This window comes from Gobius niger, assembly GCF_951799975.1.
Source record: "Gobius niger genome assembly, chromosome: 21".
Lineage (NCBI taxonomy): Eukaryota > Metazoa > Chordata > Actinopteri > Gobiiformes > Gobiidae > Gobius > Gobius niger.
In genome coordinates this window covers 9,559,231-9,581,785 of record NC_136872.1, presented here as the reverse complement: position 1 = coordinate 9,581,785, position 22,555 = coordinate 9,559,231, and the positions used below count along the sequence as shown (strand labels likewise).

Sequence of the window (22,555 nt, the reverse complement as noted above, 5' to 3'; positions counted from 1 at the left end):
CACCTCCGTGACGCTCCGGCGAGAACATTTCCAGACCTCATGCAGACCGTTTAAGATTCTTTTCTTTCTATAGACGTGCAGAGACGACCCATGGGCCTGCTCGGGTTACCCTGTCCGCACCAGGCAGCGGCCAGCTCACACAGATGTGCCGCTCACATGCAAGTCTTTCCAAATCTAAACCCATGTCTTTGCGACGGTGTGCCGAATCACACTTCAAACATGGGGCAGGTTCTGGCCCATCAAAGCAGTGCAACCTGATCCAACGTCTTCTTGGCAACAGAGACGACATGCACCTGCCTTCCCCCGCGACCGTGATCAGCAAAAGAGCCACACGCGCGTCACTCAAAACTCCCTGGCGAAGAGCGGCCTTGCCAACCAAACCCGGGATTATGTTTAACGGGATTACAGCTGGATTGACCCCCCTAATAAAATTCTTCCACGGTAGTCGAATTACAGGAGCTGACGGGGAGGGGGGGGGGGGGGGGCTGTAAAAAAGTGATCGTTTTAAAGACTGCGAGACTAAAAATACTCGAGCCTCCACTTCCCAAGAGGCCTGGTTTATTCTCAGGGAAACTCATCTCACTTCAGAAATCAAAGTACTCAAGGCCCTTTTGCTGTTCATCAACTGAAAGATAAAGACGCGATGTGACAGAGAGAGCCACGCAGAGCTTAATCTTTGTGGCGCCACTGCTTCCTTATTTGAGAGGCATTAAGTTTACACACAGAGCTGCGTGTCCATGACGCATGCACCAAAACTAATCAGCTGAAGGTAAACAAGTGACCATTTATAATTTATCAGCAGTGTGTCAAAGAAGCAATTTGTTGTGTTTATTTTGCACATGAAAGACCATGAGAGGAGTGACAGCATTTGGTCAAGAGTTCCCCAAGAATCAGTTTTTGGCCCAATACTGTTTTATGGAGTACCATGAAAAACATTCTATCACTACTACTTTGCAAAAAGGGGTTGTGGCTTCTTTCAGTTTCTCAAATGGTGGGTTGGAATGTTGTTTTAATGTTGTACTTTTCACAGACACTTACTTATATACACTTGCTGGACTAAATTGCATCACACTAAATTTGACATGAATAAATAAACAATAAATAAATCTTATGCAAATTGAAATTACGTTATATTTTGGTTTTGGAATGTTGTTTTCTTGGAGCAACACCAAGTTTCACTCCTTGACTGACTGTGTATACACATTGGGGTGCAGACCAGACCTTATGTCATCTTTTATCAACCACCAAACAATGTCTGCAATGCCTGCCATGAAAAACAAGATGGCTATAACATGACAAACGGCATTGGCCCTGGGCTAGACCATAAGCTTCTGACTAACCACGTTCCCGCTCTGGATTAGTCATACAGTTTGTGTTGGATACTTGGCATACTCCAATTACTACAAATTGAATTTTTAGCTAGTCATGTAAAACTGAAATGACACTTCACTTGATTTGGCGCGGGAGTCCGTGAGATAAGTTGGATAACAGCAGGCTAGTGTTTCAGGCAGTGACCAGATGCAGGCCACAGGACACGACCCCCGGCGCCTTTTCATCGCTGTGGCACTCCTTTCAAGTCGGTGCCAGGAAACGCAACTAAAAACGCCACTAAATCTACAGCGAAGACCCCCACTGTTTTCCTCTCACTAGCTTTAACTCCTTTAAATAAACAATCAGGGTTAAGTACACAGAAATAGACGGTGCTACTATAAATTGACAGTACATAAAGAGCAATCATACCAAAAAGGAAAGACGACTCCAACGCCAACATGTCTATTACGAATATAGTAGTGCTTTCTGTAAAAGTCCTTTTCTAACATTATTCAAAATGAAAATGTTTTTCACTCTTTACACAGTCCTTGAGTTAATCCATCTTACAAAATGCCAGCTGCTGACCGACTGAAAGTTGGAAGAAATCCTCATGGTATAAAACTAATATTAGGAAATACAAGTGGCAGCCAAAAACAACTCCAGGCCTAAGACACTGGAGTTGTTGGCCTTTTAAAGTCACCAGCCTAAGGCATGGCGGACACGCAAGAAGCCCACTTTGACCCTGATGGTTTGAGTCCAGGCCAGATCTCATGGGGCTTAGACGGGCTTCAGAGGCAAACTGCATCCGGATCTGGGCTGAGGCGCCACGGCAGGGTCACACTGTATACTCATTTCTCACACCTGCACTTCCCAGTCAGTTAAAAGTGACTCCAGCCAACGCACACAGAATGCCACCATGGTCTGGTGGAGGTCTCCTGAGCAGAGGAGGTCGATGATGATTACACACAACATCAAACAGTAAGCTCCAAGGCCAAGGTTCTCCATTTTAATAGGGCCAACTATTTTAGTCACCATCTCGTGAGCAAAAAGAAAGTCATACAACAAGGTTAAAAACAGGAGGGACATGACATGATGAACTTATCATCAGGATTTACATAGTTTCTTTAATCTACAAGGTGTCAGTCTGTTCTCTGTTGCATGTACATAGTTCATCTTTCATAACAGGTAAGGTCAAAGCTATGCCTCACTGCCTTAAGCTAATACTGCACAATATTTACATGCTCTTTGTAGCTAAGAAGGCTTTTCTTTTTGTAAACACAAAATTAGCTATTTGCTCACATTAAGTAACAAAATCACTACAAATGTACATGCTTGCACCTATTTACCATGGTTCTGCAAACAGTTTCAGCGTCCTCTTACCTCCACGCTCTCATTGACCTCTATGCCTCCATCATTGTCATCGTCGAGCTGCTTGTGGATGTGGCGGAGGGCCTCCAAACTGTAGCGGTCTGCCTCGTTTATGCATGGTGGCATCACTATAAGGCAGGGATCTGCAGGGAACAGAGAGCACAAGCTGCTGAGGCAGGGGCTACGCTTACACTTGTCAACTTTGTACACATTTTGGGATTCTCGAATAACACGAATTGTTTTATTTGAAGACATATAACCACGAGAAGGAAGTCAAACGAGTACATTTCCTTTTAGGCAAACAAACAGAGGACGCGGCATATTTGCACATCTTAAGACATTTCACGGAAGTCTTCGAGGACGAGCCACACCCTCCCACTGGGTATCCCTTGGGCTGCTTGAACATACAGTCTGCAGGTCAGGACAACATGCAAATGCTGAAGTACAAAAAGCGCTTAGTCATATCCAGCGTGTGAACGAAAGGTCTGTTTGTGCCTGTGTGTGTGTAAAACACGAAGTCCCTGCTGGTCATGTCGTGTGCTGTTGTCATTCCCCAAGCGTCCCGGGACAGCCCTCTCTTCCTCTTGCTTGTTTTCATTCGGGCTCCTTTGGGGGAAAAGAGTCCATTATTACAGGCCTCTGAAGCAGTGGCCCGTCTGAACTGGCCAGGCGCCAGTGTGTCACAGTGGAGCCGCGCATAAACAACCCTTGCAGTTTTGGTGTCACCATTCAAAGTAACAAAAGTTGCAGTGGAGAACTGTGGGGCGCAATTTGCTGGAACCGTTATGCAACAAGGTCGAGGAATACCGCGAACAAAAACTTGACTAAACTAGCACGTATTAGACAAATTTGATTAACTTAAGGGAACAGTGCAACCTTGCAGAAGAAATATAACGTTTTTCTTTGTCTATTTTGGATTGGACAGCCTCAAGCCTAGAAGACAGGACTCAGTGAAAACGTTCCTACTGTGCACATTTTTAGGAGGCGTTTTGTATCACGTTTGGTTTAACATGTCCCTGCCATCATGTCCTTTCTAAGCTCGGTCATGTGTGGAGTACATTAGCTCTCATCTCCTTGTGGCCATCGTTTTCGCTGGCCTGACTGTTTGGCACAGCAGGAGGCGGCAGCTTGTTCTGGCACACACAAAGATCCTGACAGCTTTCAGCGACACTTCGTTTTGTAATTATGGCCATAACACAATCATGCTAACCCCAGGGTTCACTGACATTTTGCGATCTGTGATGCTGATTTACATTCCTACTAAGCGGCTGACTTGGATGTCTTGCCATGAGAGCACTTCTGACTAGACTAGAGCTTGGATTGCAAACCCGAGGGAGGACGTCCGTGCAACAGCTCAAAGTAACCAACACATATCAGGGCACACGAGAAGACCAGGAACATCTGCGCAGTGCGGATGGATACGACAAGACAACTTGATGCTGCTGACTTTCCATTTAACGTCTTAACTGAGTGCATTTCCTCCAGTTCAGCATTACCAAAATCTAAAAGCTTCTTGACTGGAGTTTACAGCCAGTGTTGAAAGCTGAGACCTACTAAACTCATCTTTGACAAATTTATGTTGCTCTTTTGTGGCGTTTTGTCACATTTGTGTCACTTTTTCATCACCATTCTGTTACTCTTTTGTCGCACTTTTATCCTCGTTGAAATACTTCCAATATTGTATATTCGTAGACAAAAAAAAGGAATAATCGGGAAACTTAAAGGCAAGCCACGTAATATTTTGTATTCTACTGTCGCCAGCAATACAAAACACGCTCCTCATCATCAGCTCGACACAGAAAATGCTATTTTTGAAGCGAGTAATCGAAGGATGGATTTGGATGAGGACCTAAACTACAGTATTTTTCGGACAATAAGTCACTCCGGAGTAGAAGTCGCACCAGCCTTGGCAACTACCGGGGCATGGAGGCGTAACTGCACCGTTGACAAGCCTCTCCCGGCATCACATTGTTCAAGCTCTCATTTGTGAACTCGTTCCTATAGCTGTGGGGATCTAGCTTTTAGCCCGCGATTAGCTTTTTTTGTTTTCTTCAATGCAGTAAGAGTAACCTCCGCTTTTTGCCAGTCCCTCACTCCAAACTTTCTTTTTGCTCGATTACCGTTTAAAAAAAATCTCCAGTGGTACTGGAGTAGATACTGGTACACAAGCCGAGAGCGCCCTCTAGCTGTGGTCATTGTGAAAATAACAAACATGTGAAATTATATATTTTGATATACACGTCACACCTGAGTATAAGTGGCACCACCAGCCCAAACTCTGAAGAAAAGTGTGACTTAAAGTCCGGAAAATACAGTATTTAAATCTCATATTTGTCTGTCTTCAGTCAACATGAAATGAGCTGTAATGTTACAGTCAGGTCTTAGGAGCAGAGGTGAGCAGACACACGTTTGTTCGGTCTTTTGTTTTGGTTTTTTTAGGTATTTTTCAATCATAAAATATCTGTAATCAAATGAATAGTATTTTATTTGTCATTATATTTATTGGGTGAAATTTTACGGCTTGAAAGAAAGAAAGGAACTGAGATTTGATTTTTCATCAAAAGCGGATTTTGACCTCGGCACTGGAGCCAACCTGAAGACGTGGAGAACAGGCTACGAGATAAACTAACGGCAAATCCCATCTTTCAAACAAGAAGCAGCACGTGTGTCATCGACCATATCCGCCTGACCATCAAGTGTCCACCACTTGAGAGCAGGTTACGCAACGCATTTGCTTAGCCTGCTGGGGTTTACATAGGCTGCTGTTTGCATAGGCATATCAATTTGACTGTTTACTTATTTAAAAATGGCTCAAAGCGTCTACTTTCCTTGTGTTTTACATACGCCATATAGACTAAGGCACAACTTTCTTAAAAACATGTTGTTTTCTTTCCCTCCCTACACCGGTGGCCTCATTCTGTTCCACTTTGTGCCAAATTAAATATTTATTTAGAGATCAAACATTTGTCATTTAGCGGCTGCACAGTTAACTAACGTGACGGCGTGCGTTTCCCTTCCGCGGCGTGCGTGTGCGTGTGTGTGTTTAAGCATGTTTTGGGAAGAGTTAGCGATGACGGGTTTTTCTGACAGGAAGTGACCCCGCGCTGACCCCGCCGCGTACCAGTGGGAGTCGCTCAGATCTGAAACAGCGGTGTGACAAAATTGGAAAGCACAAAGTTATTTTTAACTCGTCAAGACGCGCAGTTGTCAGTATGTAAAAGCTTAACAATGGCAGAGGTCTCCCTTGTTCACACACACACACACACACAGATAAAGCTAAAGCGCACACGGCATGCAAATACAAGCAGGAAGTTGTTTTACAATAACGCGCTGAGAAAGGCTGTCACCGGGGCTGGCAGGTTGGCTTCAAAAGAATTTGATAGCAAAAGAAACGAGCTGCCAAACGCGGACTTAAAAGTGAATGGCGGTGCTTTAAAATATACCCAATATGTGTGTCAGTGGGAGAACAGGGAGCATTGTTCGAGGTGTTTAGGAGAAGACAGGAGCTGCTATGTGGCCTCGGAAGGTGTTTACGGTGACCCGGACCTTTGGGACATAGAAGGCCAAGAGCGCAGAGCCGGAGCCCCAGAGGATTGTGGTAGACAGACTCCACACAGGAATCCCCCATTGCCTCATGCAGGTGTGCACGCCGCCATGTAGATTAATCCTGTAATCATCTCCTGACATTTGTAAATCCTGTCGGACTGTCAACAGACAAGCCTGGCATTGTTTGGGACTTAGTCATGACAGTAAACATTGAGGTTGCAAAAGACAAAGAAATATGATCGGTGTAGATTACTGTTAAAGCAAAAACTAAAGGCAAACAATTCAAGTTAATTTCAATCGAGTAGTCCATACGCGGGACGGAATTCAAATTGAGGACAAATCGAGGTCCAAACACAAGAGCTGAACACATTAATTCAGAGCTGGATAAAAGAGAATTCACGGCAGCATTTTACTCACTTCTTATGAAATTAAATCGAAGAATGACACGTGTGAAAGTAGTGCTGCATGATTTGAGAAGAAATAACGTTTTTTTAATTGCTGAAAAAGTTCACAATGAACGTTTTAACCTCTTAACCCCCACTTGAACTGACTTTGGGCATTACCCAAATCTAAAAGCTTCTTGAAGAAATAGCAATGAAAAAAACATGAAAAAGCCACAAAAACAATAAAAAACAACAACAAGTGTCTGAAAGAGATGAAAACGTGAAAAATGTGACAACAAGCGTGACAAAAAAGTTACAATCAGATTAGGAGGTTGCTTTCAAATGAGGCGCTACTCTGGCCTGTTGGCTGTAAGCTCCAGACAAGCAGCTTTTAGATTTGGGTAAAGCTGGAGAAAAAGTGCTTGGTCCAGGCGAGTGGGGGGGTTGAACACATTCAGGAGCATAAACAATTAAGAAAAGACCGAAATACAACTTCTAAAGTAAGACCAGAAGCATTTCAGAGCGTGTTTGTAGAGGTCTACACTACAAGGTAAGCAGAGCCCATGGAGAGGCCATATTTTGTTGTTTGTAAAGGACGCTTTAATAAATAAATACATAAATTTAAATAATTGCAGTCAATGTAATTTGGCTATCGCAACAATTCATGTGATTTTGATCGCAATTATTGTCTCACTAACTTTCACAAACAGTCGTTGTTGACATTGGCAAGTTTGAATATTGCCCTCATGCAGGAGTAGATGACACAATGCACTACAACGCAGATGACGGCAGTTCAGTTCAGCCAGGTTCACTGTTTGAACAGCAGGTGCGCTGTGTAGGTGTGCCAAGCAAGTCCAAAACAAAACAGGCTGTAGAAGAATTTGAATCATGCAAAGTGAACGAGCGAATGTGGTCCACTGAGAATATTTGCAATAACTCTACTGTACCGATGATAATGTCGGGTTGGATGGGAGGCTTCATATGTGTTTTTTAAGCCGTCCCTGTTGCATTTTCTCTGCAGTTTCCTGCTCGCGCTCTCTCTCTTTTGTTTCCATTGCATCTGATGCGTTGTCCTCCCACTCTGCAGTTCATACAATGGCTCATAACACCAAGTAGGTGGTTCGCAAGAAGACACTATTAAGAATGCTGAACACCAGTAACAGCAGCACATGCTTAAAAACAGTGTGAATGATGTGTGTCGCGGCTAGCTTAATGTAAATCCTCGGCTATAGATGTCGACTGACTCCAGTTAAGTTCTAATAACTTCTATTTCCCGCAAAGGCAGGAGCTTTTCTGAGTTGGGAAGGTCAGTTTATGTAAAATACTTTCAAAAGTGATAAAAGAGCCCTCGACAATCATGATAATACACTTATCTGTTGTCATGTTTTGACATTATCTGCATAACCTCTATAAGCGATTAACCATTAATCAACTCTTTGGAAAGGAGAAATTCTTGGAAGTATTTGAACAAGGAAGTCTCAGCTGTCCATTGTATGCAAACACGACTTCCTTAACACAGGTATTTTTCAAAAAGTTGGAAGTGACTGTTTGTTTGTTTTGGCTTGGACAGTGCATTAATGAACACACATGGGACTCACGCATGTAAACACACACACTCATAGACATAATGTATTACCCAGACCCTAACCCTAACCTAACCCTAATCTAAACCTAATTCTAACCCTAAAACCACATCTTGACCTTCAAACAGTCCTTCAAGTAAGTGAGGACCACCCAAAATGTCCTCACTCTGTTCCTCAACTCACACTCGTCCTCACAATGTCGTAAGTACAAGAAAACACACACACTGGATTGCCGACATGGGCTAACATCCATCTGTTGCCCCGCACCTTCACTCATCCTTGCCTATTGAACATGCTTTTGTACTGACATTCACCACAAACTGTCGAGCGGGGCGTGTGGACAATTATAAGCCTTGCCCATATGTTTGTGTCATTAGTCAATCCATGAGGTCAGAACTAAAGAGGAGTAAATAAACTTGTGCAGAGGTTACAATTTCAGCCCATCAGCAGCTGTTAATGACTTACAAATATCATTAGCCTTCTCCAAATGCCACTGGCAATGTCTCATCGGCCCCGACAGATAAGAGTCAATGTTGAGGAAACACGATACTTAAAGTGTTAGGGGTGGTATTCTCAGTTTGCAGAAATAAAAGCGCCAACTGCGAACAAAGTTTCTGATGTCCTTGTGAAACAAAAGCGGCATGTCATTCAAAGCTCTGAGGTTTGGCGATAATAAATGTTGGCTATGCAGAACAAGGGGAGAATTTTAAGCGAACGCAAACACGCATGGAGGATTTTTGGAATTTGGCCAAACACGCACAGCGAGAGGGCTCTTGCTTTTGTCATTATTGAGCAGTTGATGGATTGATAGGCAGATGAATCAAGAGCACATTTCCAGTAAAGGATACTAACTAGGCAGAGAAGGAGAGTAGCTTTTGGCTATGTTCCAGAACACTAACAGGCTCAAAAAACACTGTGCCTCTGCAAGTCAGGACTAATCCATGTGTCAAAGCAAGTGACAAAATACACAAAAAAGCCTTTTTTACTAACAACTTGTACTGATGATGGGAGAGTGTGGGCACTGCGCAAAGCCTTCTCCAGCGATTCTCAAAGGGGTTAAGATCTGGACTCTGTGGTGGCCGATCAATGTGTGAAAATGATGTCTCACTCTTTCACAATGTGAGCCCGATGAATCCTGACATTGTCATCTTGGAATAGGCCTGTGCCATCAGGGAAAAATCAATCCATTGATGGAATAACCTGGGCATTCACGATGATCAGGTTGTCAGCTGAGCTCATTCTTTGGGCTGTAACAGTTGGTTTAATATAGATGGCCACTGTTCATTTTAGTCAGGCAGTGTATGAAGATCATTGCCTTATGAATTCAAATTAAAAATGCAAAACAAAATATTCTAGCGGATGATAAAAGTCCTCAAATTGTAAAATTAAAATAGTTGTATGACTGAAACCCTTACACCCCCCGATATAATGCATACATAAAACAGATTCTAGACACCCATCACTGTCTCTTGGCTTTTACCATGGCAGCACTGGACCAATGGTTTGGTAAAAGGTTCATGAACCACAAGAGGAGGAGACATACACAGGGAAAGCCAGTCTGCCCCATTTCCTCGTAATAGCGCAGAGCAATGATAAGAGGAGGTAATTTACACAAACATAATATTGCATGGTTATCTAACTAGTCATTTTCAAAAAAGACTTCGACCTAGAATAAGCTGAAAAGGATGAATCACGTTTTGACTTTATTGAAAAGTCTGTTCTGTATGCAAAGTTTCGTTAAGAATTAATTCACACGCAAAGTCCCAAAATGTCATCCATAGAGAAGTTCAAATACCAAGTAGATAAAACCTTTCATCCCTCCTTTGTTTGATTCCGCAGTGAAAAGAGCTCCTTTCCTATCTGACCTATAGCTATTTCCACAGTCACAAGTGCACCCCCTCCTCCTTAATGGGCAAATGTAATCCTCTGCTTAGGCCACAAATTCAGAAACGAGCCGACAAGTAGAGCACAACGTGTGGAGGCCCACCGACTCGGAATCCGAAAACTTCCACAAAAGGAGACACTTCTTATGCCCGAGCGTCCCAGGAATGTCTCAAAAAAAAACAGCCCAAACGCGAGATGCGTGATGGATGTGGCTGGAAGTGGATGAAAATAGGTAGAACAAGGCTTTGATGTGCTCCAACAGATAAACAGCGAGGAAAGTATGGAGAGATCACATGCGAGGGGAGTTATACAATCAGATTTACCATGTCGACCCGCATGTACAGGAAGAATTAGTTTGACACGCACACATGCAATGGCTGGAATTATAAGCTACAGTGCGGAGCATTACAAGTTTTACTGTATGTGGCACAGTGTTATTTTGACCAATAAAAACACCCGTAAATCAATAAACACCTTCATTTTAGTCTGTTTATTGGGTGATATGTTATGCAGTACGGCTTTATGCGGCTTCCATCCATGACAACATCAAAAGGAGAGCAACAAGCGACAGGCCGTGACTCAACCACTTCCCATTTCTTATTTTCAGGCAGTCATTTTAAAGTATAAACATAGACATTGCTTGTTGAACGATTGAGTAGACCTGGGATAAACAGAATTAGATACTCAAATTCTGTCGTTTTTTTGCACTTTGCCAGCACATAACAATAAAAGCCTGGAGAGGACTGACAAATACCTGGCTGCGGATCGACAACACCAAAAAAACAATCACAGAAGCCAACGACCTACAGGTTTTTTTGTAAATAAAAGAGATGAAGGGATCATCTTGGCACCGGTGCATTTTGAAAATGCAACAAAGAGATTAAAGTTATGCCATTGGACACTTCCTGCACGGTTTGCATGGGAAAGTCTCGCTGGCATGACTATGTAAATGAGACAGGATTACACGCTGGAATCTCTGCCAACTTCCGGCATGTGTTGTCCACCTTCCTGCCTGACAGGATGCTTGAGTTTTTTTGCTTTTATAAATATGAGCATTGTAGTAGTAGCAGCTAGTTTAACACCCGCCCTAAAGATTTGTGGCACAAAGCAGTGTCCAAAATTAGAATTCCATAAAAGACCTGTAGTAAACAATAAACTGTCGAACACTATATATTATATGCTGTCACTAATTATGAACAAACGTGCTCCTAATGTCGTGTCTGAAGGGATGACTAATTTTGCATGTTTCAGTTCCTGTTAGAAACACTCAATGCTTAGATTTTATGTTATTTATTGTGTGAAATGCTACGCAGTGTGGGGCTCCTTATTATAAAGCTACAAACATTGCCACCAATGACCATAAAAAGAGTAATCACGAGCAGCGGATAAATTATGCAGCCAAGCAAAACATTAGTACCACAAGGCTCTGTTAATGAATACATACTTCACTTCTATTGGCTTAGCTGTCAAAGCAAAAATTGTTCTGTCACTTTCACTGAGAATGGATAAGGCCTGTTTGATTTAATCTGCCAGTGTCCGAGAAAAAGCATCATCCCAGCAATGGCCTAATGCACTGAGGAGGACCAAAGACAAACTTGACTTTCTAAAGTAAAACTCTCAAGAAGGCTCTGCGCTGAGAATGGTGTATAGCAGCATGATGCTAACTTCCAAGGCTAACGACTGCTTCCTGTCTTTATTCCTATAGCTAGTCATTTTGTAACAGTAGGCTACATGGCAGAACGCTTGTAGCTATTGGGTAATTACTGATAACATAAAACTGCACTCGTCTGTGTTTATAACTGTAGCCGTTTTAGCATTGAAGCTAAAGGCTAAATCTGATGCTAACAAATATTAAAATAGCACCATTATAAAATATTTTTCAGGAAACACACTTCGGGATGTTTAACACATAAGTGGAAGAAACGTCTGTGTTTATAACTGCAGCCGTTTCAGCATTGAAGCTAAAGGCTAAATTTGATGCTAACAAATATTGAAATAGCACCATTATCAAATGTTTTTTTATGAAACACACTTGGCTTGAAGTTTTCCTGTCTTTTGAATCTTATGCCAATTTTAATTTGTGTCAAAATGTTGACAGGAAATGGTCTTTCCCTATACCGGCTAACAGGAAGTTAGCCAAAACGTTCCATGCACAGAGCCAATTAGACGGATGCTGCTGTAAGTTCAGTCATTCTTTGGTCCCAGAGCTAAGAGAAGTGTCCCACTTGCTAGCATTAGCATAAACACTGATACAATGCTAGACACAAGCTCAAGTGCCAAAGTGGCCACAGCTCAGGTTTCCTCTGAGAACTTTTGAATGCGCATTAGGAGAAAGTCACAAGTTGGAGTCCCAGATTATGACACTTTGGATATGATGTAAATACGGCGCTGCATCCCTGTGGGCATGGCGTGCTTGTTATCCGCTTGTAAATTAGTTTGTTATGGTCAACGGCAAACGCATAAACTTGTCAGTGGAGTCAGAGCTGAGAGGAGACGGCATACCAAAGAAATCTAAACCGCTCTGTGCCCCTGCTGTCCGAGCCGGACAGTCACGTGAACTTACCGAGGGAAAGTCCCTGGACAGCTCTGCACGTCCACAATCCATCTAACTTACCACAGAATAGGGATGGCCGATATATCGGCGCCGCCGATATTATCGGCCGATATTTGTCCTTTTTTCATATATCGGTATCGGTCCGATATTGGAAAATATCGGCCGATATTTTTTTTTTCTTTGAATTATTTATTGCACCGTAATGTCGTAGCGCACCTGAATGCAGCAGCGGTGTAGTCGGGCTAAACTGACCTGACTGGGGCAACAATTTATTCAAATTATCTAAAATAAACAGTGGCTCCTAAATAAAGATCCTCCAGCATAAATTCACAAGTCTACAAAAGAAAGTATGTTTTTACTAAGTTTAAACAAAGTGGAGCGGACACTTGGACACCACAGAGATGCAGAGCCACAAGTTACTGCTGCAACAAACTGGACTAAAACTGCCTCATGGACATAATTCTGAGTCAGGATTGACAGGAATCATTTTCTGATGGATTATTTGTCGCTACATCTGAGGTGAGTGTTGCAAAAGTTTGTCCGTCCTGACGCCAGATTTATAACTGTGTTTGTTAGCGCTAGCATAGCTGCTAACAGGCTAAAGGCTACAACACGTAAACATGACCTCTCTGTCACGTAGGTGTAACTACAGTGATGATAATGTCTGTATTCACGTTTACTCTGCCCGCTTTTGTCATGTTAATGACCCGTGAAAACGAGGCGTAATGTCCGCATTTCCGCGCATATTTATTTAGACGCTTTTGCGATCGTTAGCGCATTTACCATTGAAAACAATGCAGTTCAAAGCTCATGCTAATCTTGTAAATCTACTGTTTGCCCTTTGCCAGCTCTAAACCAACTCTAAATCTTCAGTCTGGCCTCATAAATTCATATAAGGTGCTGTTAAAGTGACATTATGATATTTTTTGCAACTCCAAAGCTTCATACGGAGCAGTGTGTCCTTTATCAGATTTGTTTAAAGTTAAAACATGTAGCTTAAACAACATGGTAGGCTACATATTTTAATAAAACATGCAATAAATAGTAGCCTAGCATATTCCCAGTGTCAGTGTTTCCCATTAATAGAGGATATGGGTGAAATTATAATAATAAGTAGGTCTGAGTAAATATTTAGCCAAAAACGAAATTACATTTCACTCCAACATTGCATTTGGTCTTTTTAATATTTTTCTAATAAAAATGATTGTTTCATCCTGGTGTGTGAGATGTGTCCCAGGCATAAGCATAAAACATTCCAATACTGGAACAATTTACAAACTTTTCCACATTTGAGTAAGCCTTTCTATTGATTTTTAACGTTGAAATAAATATCGGCAAATATCGGATATCGGCCACAGCAGCGAGGCAAATATCGGATATCGGTATCGGCAGAAAATTTTCATATCGGACCATCCCTACCACAGAAGAACATGATGTTTGTTTTATCAGCATGAGGCAATACTGTGTAGGTACTGTACGTTTTGTATTTGGAAAGGGGCCCTCTTGAAGTTTTGGGAAATTCTCAAAGTACGGTAGCTATAATGTCATGGATGGTTCAGTCCAACTGCATGTTGTCAGAAACAGTAAATCATGGACATCCAAAACATAGGCAAATATTGTGCAAGTTTAATGCGGCAGAACTAATCCATGGGTGGCGAAAGACAGGAGAAGAAATCGATTTGCTCAATTCGGTGCCAGTCAATATATTACTAATCTGTTTTTGTGTATACATTGTTTTTCAGGAATGCTGACATTTGAGAAAAGACTGGATGTAGAGAAACATTTCAAAATATGTTCTAGAGGTCTAAACAAAGGATTGTACATACATCCCCAATTTGGACTCTTTAGGGTTTGCTGATTGCAGGAAAACAAAATGCAATTTCAACTCAGTTTGCACTGAATGAACTTCAAATAGTGCTGGCTCTTAAAAATTCTAATTTTGAATATCAATTGTAACTTTAGCCATCACGTGGTTTCACATCACTTACAGCAAATACAAATTCATGAATTGGTAGCTTTGCTGAATCCAATACTTGGGCGAACACAAGTAATTAGAGAGGAAATGAGATGCAAAGTAAGAAAGCTGCAGCGATCATTTCAGTCCACAGTGAAGAGCATGGCATTGGCTCTTCCTGTGTTAAGGTGACAAGTATTAGCACAGCAGAGTCTTCTTTTCATAACCGCACAAGGTCGCGACCCTGGTCTGGATTTTATTGTGGAAATTTGTCAAGCTCAAAGTAGAAGCCCAGTTGCTATGTCCTACAAGTGCAATTAGTTATTCGCTAATGGATACTAAAGAGACCGTTCACCGTGCAAAAACTGAAATGCTCCACCTCAGTACTATGTCATGACCAGCTCCATCTGACTCTAATTTGAACTCCATAACATCCAATAATTGTTCACTCCCTCAGAGAACCTCAGTACTCCAGACTTGGCCTCACCACTGTCTTAATAAATAATGTGATTGAGTCAATATTCCTTATATCTATGTTCTGAACACTCCCATTTCGTTTTCACTTCACTAAAGTATAGTAAAGAGTGAACATACCAAATGTCAGTTCTGTGTCATGCGGAGCATGTCGGGTCAAAAGCTCGTCCTGTGCCAGCTCAGGGATCAACACTTTTTGAACAACAATAGGCCCAGTCTCTGTGGGGGCGCAGGGCTTTGCTCCAGCCACTCACAGCAGGGAAGGCACTAGGCCCAGTACAGTGACCTACATCTGACTGAGAGGCATTCTGCACGACTGATCCAGCCTGGTGCCACCGCACTCTCTCATTATGAATGAATTATATGGGACACATGCATGTGCCTCCCGCTATCGTCACACTGAAGGGACGAGCAAACAAAGACAGTTGGGTTTAATTTGTTTGGAGAAATTGATCAAATATAGCTACTGTGGAACGAGTCAGCATGTTTGTTTTCAGAGCAGACTCTTTATATTTTATTGGACTTTTGTACACAGCAGTAACCAATGAAAACAGAATGCGTAGCTTCCTCTATGGGCACAATGCAACCATTCTATTACAGCAGGCTCTCAATGCAAACAGCATCTAACGCAACTAAGCCTAACTAATGCAAAAAGCCCAATGCCCACATGCAACTACTTACTGAGGTCCAGTCAAGAGAACGTCAGTGTTTGCATCTGTCATATGTTTTATCATCGTCTGGCTGTTAATTCAGTTCTCTTCATTAACCACAAGAGATTTGAAAACAAAATTGTCCATCACCAACATATCCTAAATACAAATGCCTTTGGTTCAGCCTGTCACCGATACTCGCGTGGCTTGTTAGCCTCTTTAATCCACTCCACGCTTTGTGCCCTGGCTGTCAACAATGGAAATAGTGGAATAAACCATTACATAAAGCCCTATTATCTCCCTAGAGTGACTAGCTAAGTGTGGGGCGGCCCGCTGTCTCACAGTAATAATGAGGAACACCGTAACCTCTGGTCCCAGCCAGGTCAACCGCAGCCGGGGTAGACATGATGGAAAGGTCGCATGGAAAACTGTAGCAGGGATTTATAAATACATCGGCGGTCTGTTGTGTTTGGGTTCGGCCGTTATCATGGGGGGATCAAAACCCTAAAGCTTTGATTGAGATGATGGCAGCTGTCCTCTTCTGGCGTCGCCGTGGTCAGAGGCGGAAAGACAGACAAATCGCCGTTGCATCCGGTGAGAGTTTTAGTCTGGATTAATTACTATGGCAACTGACCACAGAAAATCCAAAAAGTCAACAAATCAGCCTTAACTACCCAATCTGTGATATTGGACCCTCTGATCAACGGCAACCACTCATTCACACGCACGCTTAGCTTCCGAGATAGGGCGTTCTCACAGCTGACCGTTTGTCCGACCCGCTTCTACGCCACAGCAGCTCCTCATCATTATTATGTCTATGTCACTTTGGAGCAGCTGCAATAGATTTCTGGCCACCTATGGGACCGAACGGACATAACGCTGACGGATTGTCCATTGAGACGCTGTTAAGGCTAATGCAGGACAACACAAAGTCCACACAGTGACGAATACGAGCGCATACTGTATTAGGCTCACGGGCATTACCGAGCAGCATTGAGCATTCTATTGACCTTTGGAGCAGCATGATGTTTAGTGACGATGTTGCTAAAGGTCAGCACGCAGTTTAGGAAGGGAATTCAAGTCCAACTGTGAAAGTCAAAGCAAAAATACAACCTTTAGATTCCAGGTTGAAAAAGGGACTTGAATCAGCTGGTCAGTAAACCCCGTACACGGGTCATGAAGGAAACTGCCCTGAAGCCGAGATAGCTGGCATGTCGTTGTCCTGAAAGCTTTTAAGGATATTTTGTTGGCATTTTTTGGGGCACATTGGAGACTAGCATTTCCCAGTGCTGCCTATTCTAGACAAAAGAAGAACGGGGGCTTTCTTGCTGACGTTTAGCCTATTTTGCTACTATTAGCAATATGAAAGCTCGCAAGAAAGTACAGCTGAGAAAGCATGGCTACTTAAGCTTGAGACAGAAAAGAGACTAGTGAAAGACCGAAGTGTGTTTGAGTTTTTGTTTATGTGTAATATTGATATCCAAAGTAATAAAAAAATGAATAAATGTAAGTGTATTCAATCTGCTATCATCTTGTGCAGGCTGCCAACATGGGAACTGCACATCCCTCAGCTGAAGGGAAGAGACTGTTTGTTGACAAGCCAAACAGGCCAAATACACAACTCGCTCAGATCACGTCCACAATCAGACAAGAAGCTTCAAACTAAACTACAAGAAAGAACATGGCGCATGGTAACTACAATATCACAAATCCTTTACGGAGAGTCTTTTTGACTGTTTTTTGATTTCTTCTGACCTTAGGCCAAAGAATATAGTAAGTAACAAAGTATATTGCAAAAAGAAACACATGCAATGTCTTTTATTGACCAATACAATGCGTTTGAGGATGTCATTATTAGTCCAGGGAGGAGAGGCAGCTGACCTTTTCCATGGAATCCACAGAGAAATGTTTTCTGCTGTGGTCATGTTTACCAACAATGCACTAGTCATGCTAGGGTTTTTGCTGAAATCTTTGTCTTCAAAACAAAGTTGAGGAAAAGGGAAATGTCCTCTTATTGACATTGAGTTTCTTGTTGACTTTGAGCATGCAGAATTCTGGATTTTTCAACAACAAAAAAAGCATCGGGTTTACGTCACAGACAGGAGTAAATTCACTATAATATGAACAAGATTGAGGTCTGTGTGTTGCCTATATTGACATTATAGCCTCAAAAGTGAAAACTCTACAGGAAAGAAACCGTTTACCTTTATCCCCACTCCCTTCCCAGATAAGTCTTTGATAGTTAGGAGCACATGCAAGCATTGTTGTCATGAAGATGGTTGACAGTTATTTCCTACAGTTGGGGTTTCTTTTGACAACTAGAAAAAGGAATGAGGAAGTGCATAGATGACAGAAGTGGGTCACCTGTAGAATGGACAACAAACTACTTATGAGGAAGTACAGTAGACCAAACGAACCTCTCATTTGGCACCTGTTATATCCCACATTCAACCCAACAGCACAGATAAAAGCAGCACTGGTGGACAAAAAGCCAATCAGCCGTCACTCCGTTTAACCAACTGTGAACAGCCATTAGAGGTCACCTCTGTCATTTTCATAGATAAAAAAATAAACATTAGTAATAAGGTAAACAGCATTATTCATGGATTAAAGCGTGCGTAACGTGAACCCAATTTGTTTGGCAACCATCAAAGCTTCCTCGGCGACACAATAATTGTAAATACGCGTGCTGCTATCCTGCATTCCTGTCATGTTTCGCATTTCACAGCGATGTACACTGAATAAGGTGTCTGCCGACGAAAAATAAACGCATCCCCATTAAGCCATGCGCAGGGCATTCCTAGGCTTTCCCCGAGAAAGCCACAGGGAACACGGAGAGAGAGGGATGGGGAGAGGGGGCTATATGCTGTACATGCGTACATCCCTACAGTATAGGGAGACACTCCGGATGGGGCTTACCTGTAAGGGCCACATTTGCAGCATCAGGCGAGTGGTTGGGAAGATCATTCGAGTAAGTGCACTCCAAGCCCAGTACCGCATAGATGACGAGTCCACGTAGCAGTATGTTCACCACCTTGTGGATGTAACTCATGATGAAAAAGATAACACAAATCTTATCCGTGCGAGTTGGCAGATGTGTTAGAGGCAGCCTCTGGATCACCTCGAAAAATATGACGGGGTCAGCCTTGACAGCAAGTCAAAAATGTCTTATGTTGTAAAGATTGTAAAATACAGGCGAATAAACAATGCAGCAAATTAAAAACGCAGTAAAAATGTATCAACAGAGATACATCTTAGTACCGAACCGCACAGGAGCGTGAAAGATCCCTACAGAATAATAGTTCATCGTGGGTCATTGGCAAGGCAAACTAGTTTGAAAGAAGACCCCAGTATATAAACTAATAGCCCCTAATAGCATTGCTGTCTGTTTGAAAGGGGCGCCCGCTGCTAGCAATGACGAACCAGTTCCCCATACCACTGATGTGTCAGAAAGAAGAAACGAGAAATAAACTGCAAATGAAAAAACATATGCTACGCGTGATGAATGCAAACAGCTAATAGAGAAAGCACATGCAGCCCTGTGCAGAGGAATTCCCTATTCAAAACAAATCGGAGGAGAACGGCACGATATAATCCCTGGACGCGCTTCAAAATTGAACAAGTGCGCCGTTAAATCCTTACGTCGGCCTGTTTGCTGGCTGGGAACTGTCTCTGTACTTCCACGTACAGTGTATAAACACACGCCACAGCTTCAGCATATTGAAGAAGTGTCTCCTAGGTCCGCCTCCTCTTCACATGATAGTAACAAATCCAGTGGCTTCAAGAAAGAATTGAGGGGAAAAAACGCGTCTTCCACGGTTCCCTCCTAATCCTTCGCCGACCTACATGAGTCAGACGGCACATTGGCGTACTTTCTAAATGAAGTTTGAGGAGAGGGGCAGCTCGGGGTGATACAGGATCCGCATGTCGTATCAGCTGCTCTTGCCCCGGCTGATGCAGACTGGCTGGAGAAGGAAAGACGACCGTGGGCGGAAGTCACAATGCAAAACGCTTTGACACCGGGAGGGGGGGGGAAACCACCGGGGCTGATCGCCACTTGTTCACTTCACCGACTTTCCCAGCGGGGTTGAGTGTGGCTGTCGTGTCATGCTTTTAGGGAGACGTCTAGTACACCGGTGGGGCATGCGTTCCCCTCCGGTAGGGGCTTCATGCTGCAGTCATCTTTGCCACAACACCACTTTCTGCGACTTTACGCACGACAAAACCTGCGCCACAGAATTACGCAGCGAAACGCGCGTCGGCTCGCCTGAAACGCATGTCTTCGTACTTAAGGTGGCCGAGATAACAGCATCTTCATTGTTGTCTGCTTCCTCACACACTGGGGAACGTCCAAGTTTCTCCAACACCTGAGCGCGCGCTGATTGGCCGGCGTCTCCCAACATGGCAGTGCGTGGTTGGAGGACTCGCGCGTCGCTCAGTTTCAGACTTTAAAAAGGCCGAACCCGCGAATGACGAACATGTAGGTTTATTACTGTATAATATCAGGAGAAAAAATAGAACATAGATATGGAATATGTAGAAAAAAGAATATTAAAAACAATAATAATAATGTATTTGTTCACTTTTGATTTGTGGGAGGGCTGCTTGGATATAAAATCTTTGTTTATATAAAAAAAAAAATAGGATAACCTTTTTGAGTGCCTCAGTTTATGCTTTTTCATCCAATAATAATCATAATAATAATCATAATAATAATAATAATAATAATAATAACAACCACCTGATCAAATAGCCTTCTTCAATAGAGGAAGTTATTATAGTTAAGCTACACTGGCAGTATGTAATTCCACCAGATAATAACAACCCAAGATGCTGCTAAACACTGTATATTTACTGAGAAAAAATGTGACCTGCTTAACATAATATTTTCATTACTCAAATCCATATTTCTAGTATTCTTCTGTATAAGTGTCAGAACACATGCCATTGTACAAACAACCAGAATTTGCGAACTCAAATTGGAATGTATTTTTCCCGAACAAAGAATACACACATGTAAATTCACCAGGGTAAATAGCACTTTGTCAATAATGTCTGTGTTTACTTGAACAGTTTGTAGTAGGTCACTTGTTACAGGTCTTGCACCTTGAAATCATCTAGTTCAGGGTTTATACGTGAAGCAGAGCGTCAAGTTCAATACTTTTAAATGGCATTTTTATGTCCAAATACTAAATTTTCAATGCCACTAACGCAGAGAATTACTGCATATTAGACTTGCAAATATTCCAAACAAACAAAGGAATGAGGGAAAATTATTAAGCAAACTCAATACAACGTGCAACCTTTGAGCAAAAAATTGCGTGAAACCTCAGCCAAAACAACCAACTGTAAAAAAAAAAAGTTGAGCAATGTCATTATTTTCTATAAATTTAGATTTAATGCCAGTTTGAATCCGTTTTAAAAACATATAATAACATTTAATGCATTAATTTGAGAAACATTGGGTTAAATGACTTTTAACACCTGCGGAAACACTGTAGTAGTAGTAGTGCATACAGCATATCATGCATAAGGGCTTATAAATAGACTTAAAACATTATGTCAGGTGCCTCAGCATCTTTTAAGTGTTATTGTTTGAAATTATGTCTCTGTAAGAATGATTTAGTAACAATGAAATACAGGCTCTAGAAGTGCAGACTTTGCCTGGGGCTCCTCATGCTGGCAGCTGTAATAATAATAATAATAATAAATTATAAATAATAATAACGCATCGTTTTAGCGCTTTTATGGACACTCAAAGACGCTTTACATTGCATTATTAATTCACTCCATATTTGGTGATGGTAAGATACTATTGTAGCCACAGCTGCCCTGGGGTTGACTGACTGAAGCGAGGCAACCAGTCTGTGCCGTCGGCCCCTCCGACCACCAACCACTCACTCACTCACACTACATTCTCCAGGCGGGATCGGGCAGCGCAAAGGCGGTATGGCCTATAAGCTGTAGCCGTAGGAACAACTTATTAAAAACCTACTTCCAGTTTTGATGTACGTGTGGTTTACAGCTTCAGCGCGGCGAGATCAACACACTCTGAGTGGAGAACGGCTCAGAACTGATATAATGTTGGATAATGGCCTTTAACAGTACTGGGTATTAACAATGACGGAATTGTGTTCAAGTGGTCCAGAAAGAAGTGCTGACACCGCAGAAGCAGATACATTTAACAGCCCGAGGATTATTCAAAACTGCATGCATGTAGTGAAATACAATACTACTACAGTCTTCAAAGAGGGCACGTTATAACATGGTTTGTTTGCTTGTCTATTTAAAGTCAGTTTTGCATATGTCGCCCACTATAAACAAATTGGAATCGAGAAAAACTGGATGTCCTTTTAAGTGATGGCTGGGCTCAAGGTGTTACTGGAGCCAAGGCACACCACCTTGCAATGCCACTCATCGGCCACCAGGGGTGTAGTATGGTCACGCTGCCCCACAGGCCATAGCTGTAGGTGTAGGAATAGATCTCCAGAAGCCAGTGGAGGTGAGGCTGGTAAAACGGTCAGCTGTGGGAGCGCTGCTAAACAGGTGGCACATGGAGCAGCCGCCACGGGAGAAGGAGAGCAGCAGCAGAATTCGATATGCGCCAGAGAGGGGGCAGCAGTGAAGGAAACGAGGAAGCAGCAGATGCTAAGTGTAGGAGGGAGGCCGCAAGTGCACAAGAGAACCATGTCCCTGAGTACAGGTATGTGTCACTTACCCAAACTGCTGTCCCTACAGACGCCTGCAGAGGTGAGCATCCAGCGAGCAGCACGCCCTGTCAAAATATTTACCCAGTCACATAAAACCAAGAGGTTCCAGAAAGAGACAAAGGAGAGAGCAGGTCTAAC

General features: G+C 42.6%; 1 protein-coding gene and 1 long non-coding RNA gene across 2 annotated transcripts in view; one reads left to right on the top strand and one right to left on the bottom strand.

The window, feature by feature from the left end:
• stim2b (stromal interaction molecule 2b) overlaps positions 1–19,935 on the bottom strand; it is a 33,916-nt gene extending 13,981 nt beyond the window's left edge. Inside the window, exons 1-2 of the mRNA XM_079579829.1 lie at positions 18,627–19,935; positions 2,692–2,822 (exon numbers count right to left, since the gene is read on the bottom strand). Of these exons, the coding sequence (XP_079435955.1) occupies positions 2,692–2,822; positions 18,627–18,759 (264 nt within the window). The 5' untranslated portion in view covers positions 18,760–19,935. The remainder of the gene's footprint in view (positions 1–2,691; positions 2,823–18,626) is intronic.
• LOC306980452 overlaps positions 1–22,555 on the top strand; it is a 359,700-nt gene that overhangs the window by 204,143 nt on the left and 133,002 nt on the right. The gene's annotated exons all lie outside the window — the stretch shown is intronic.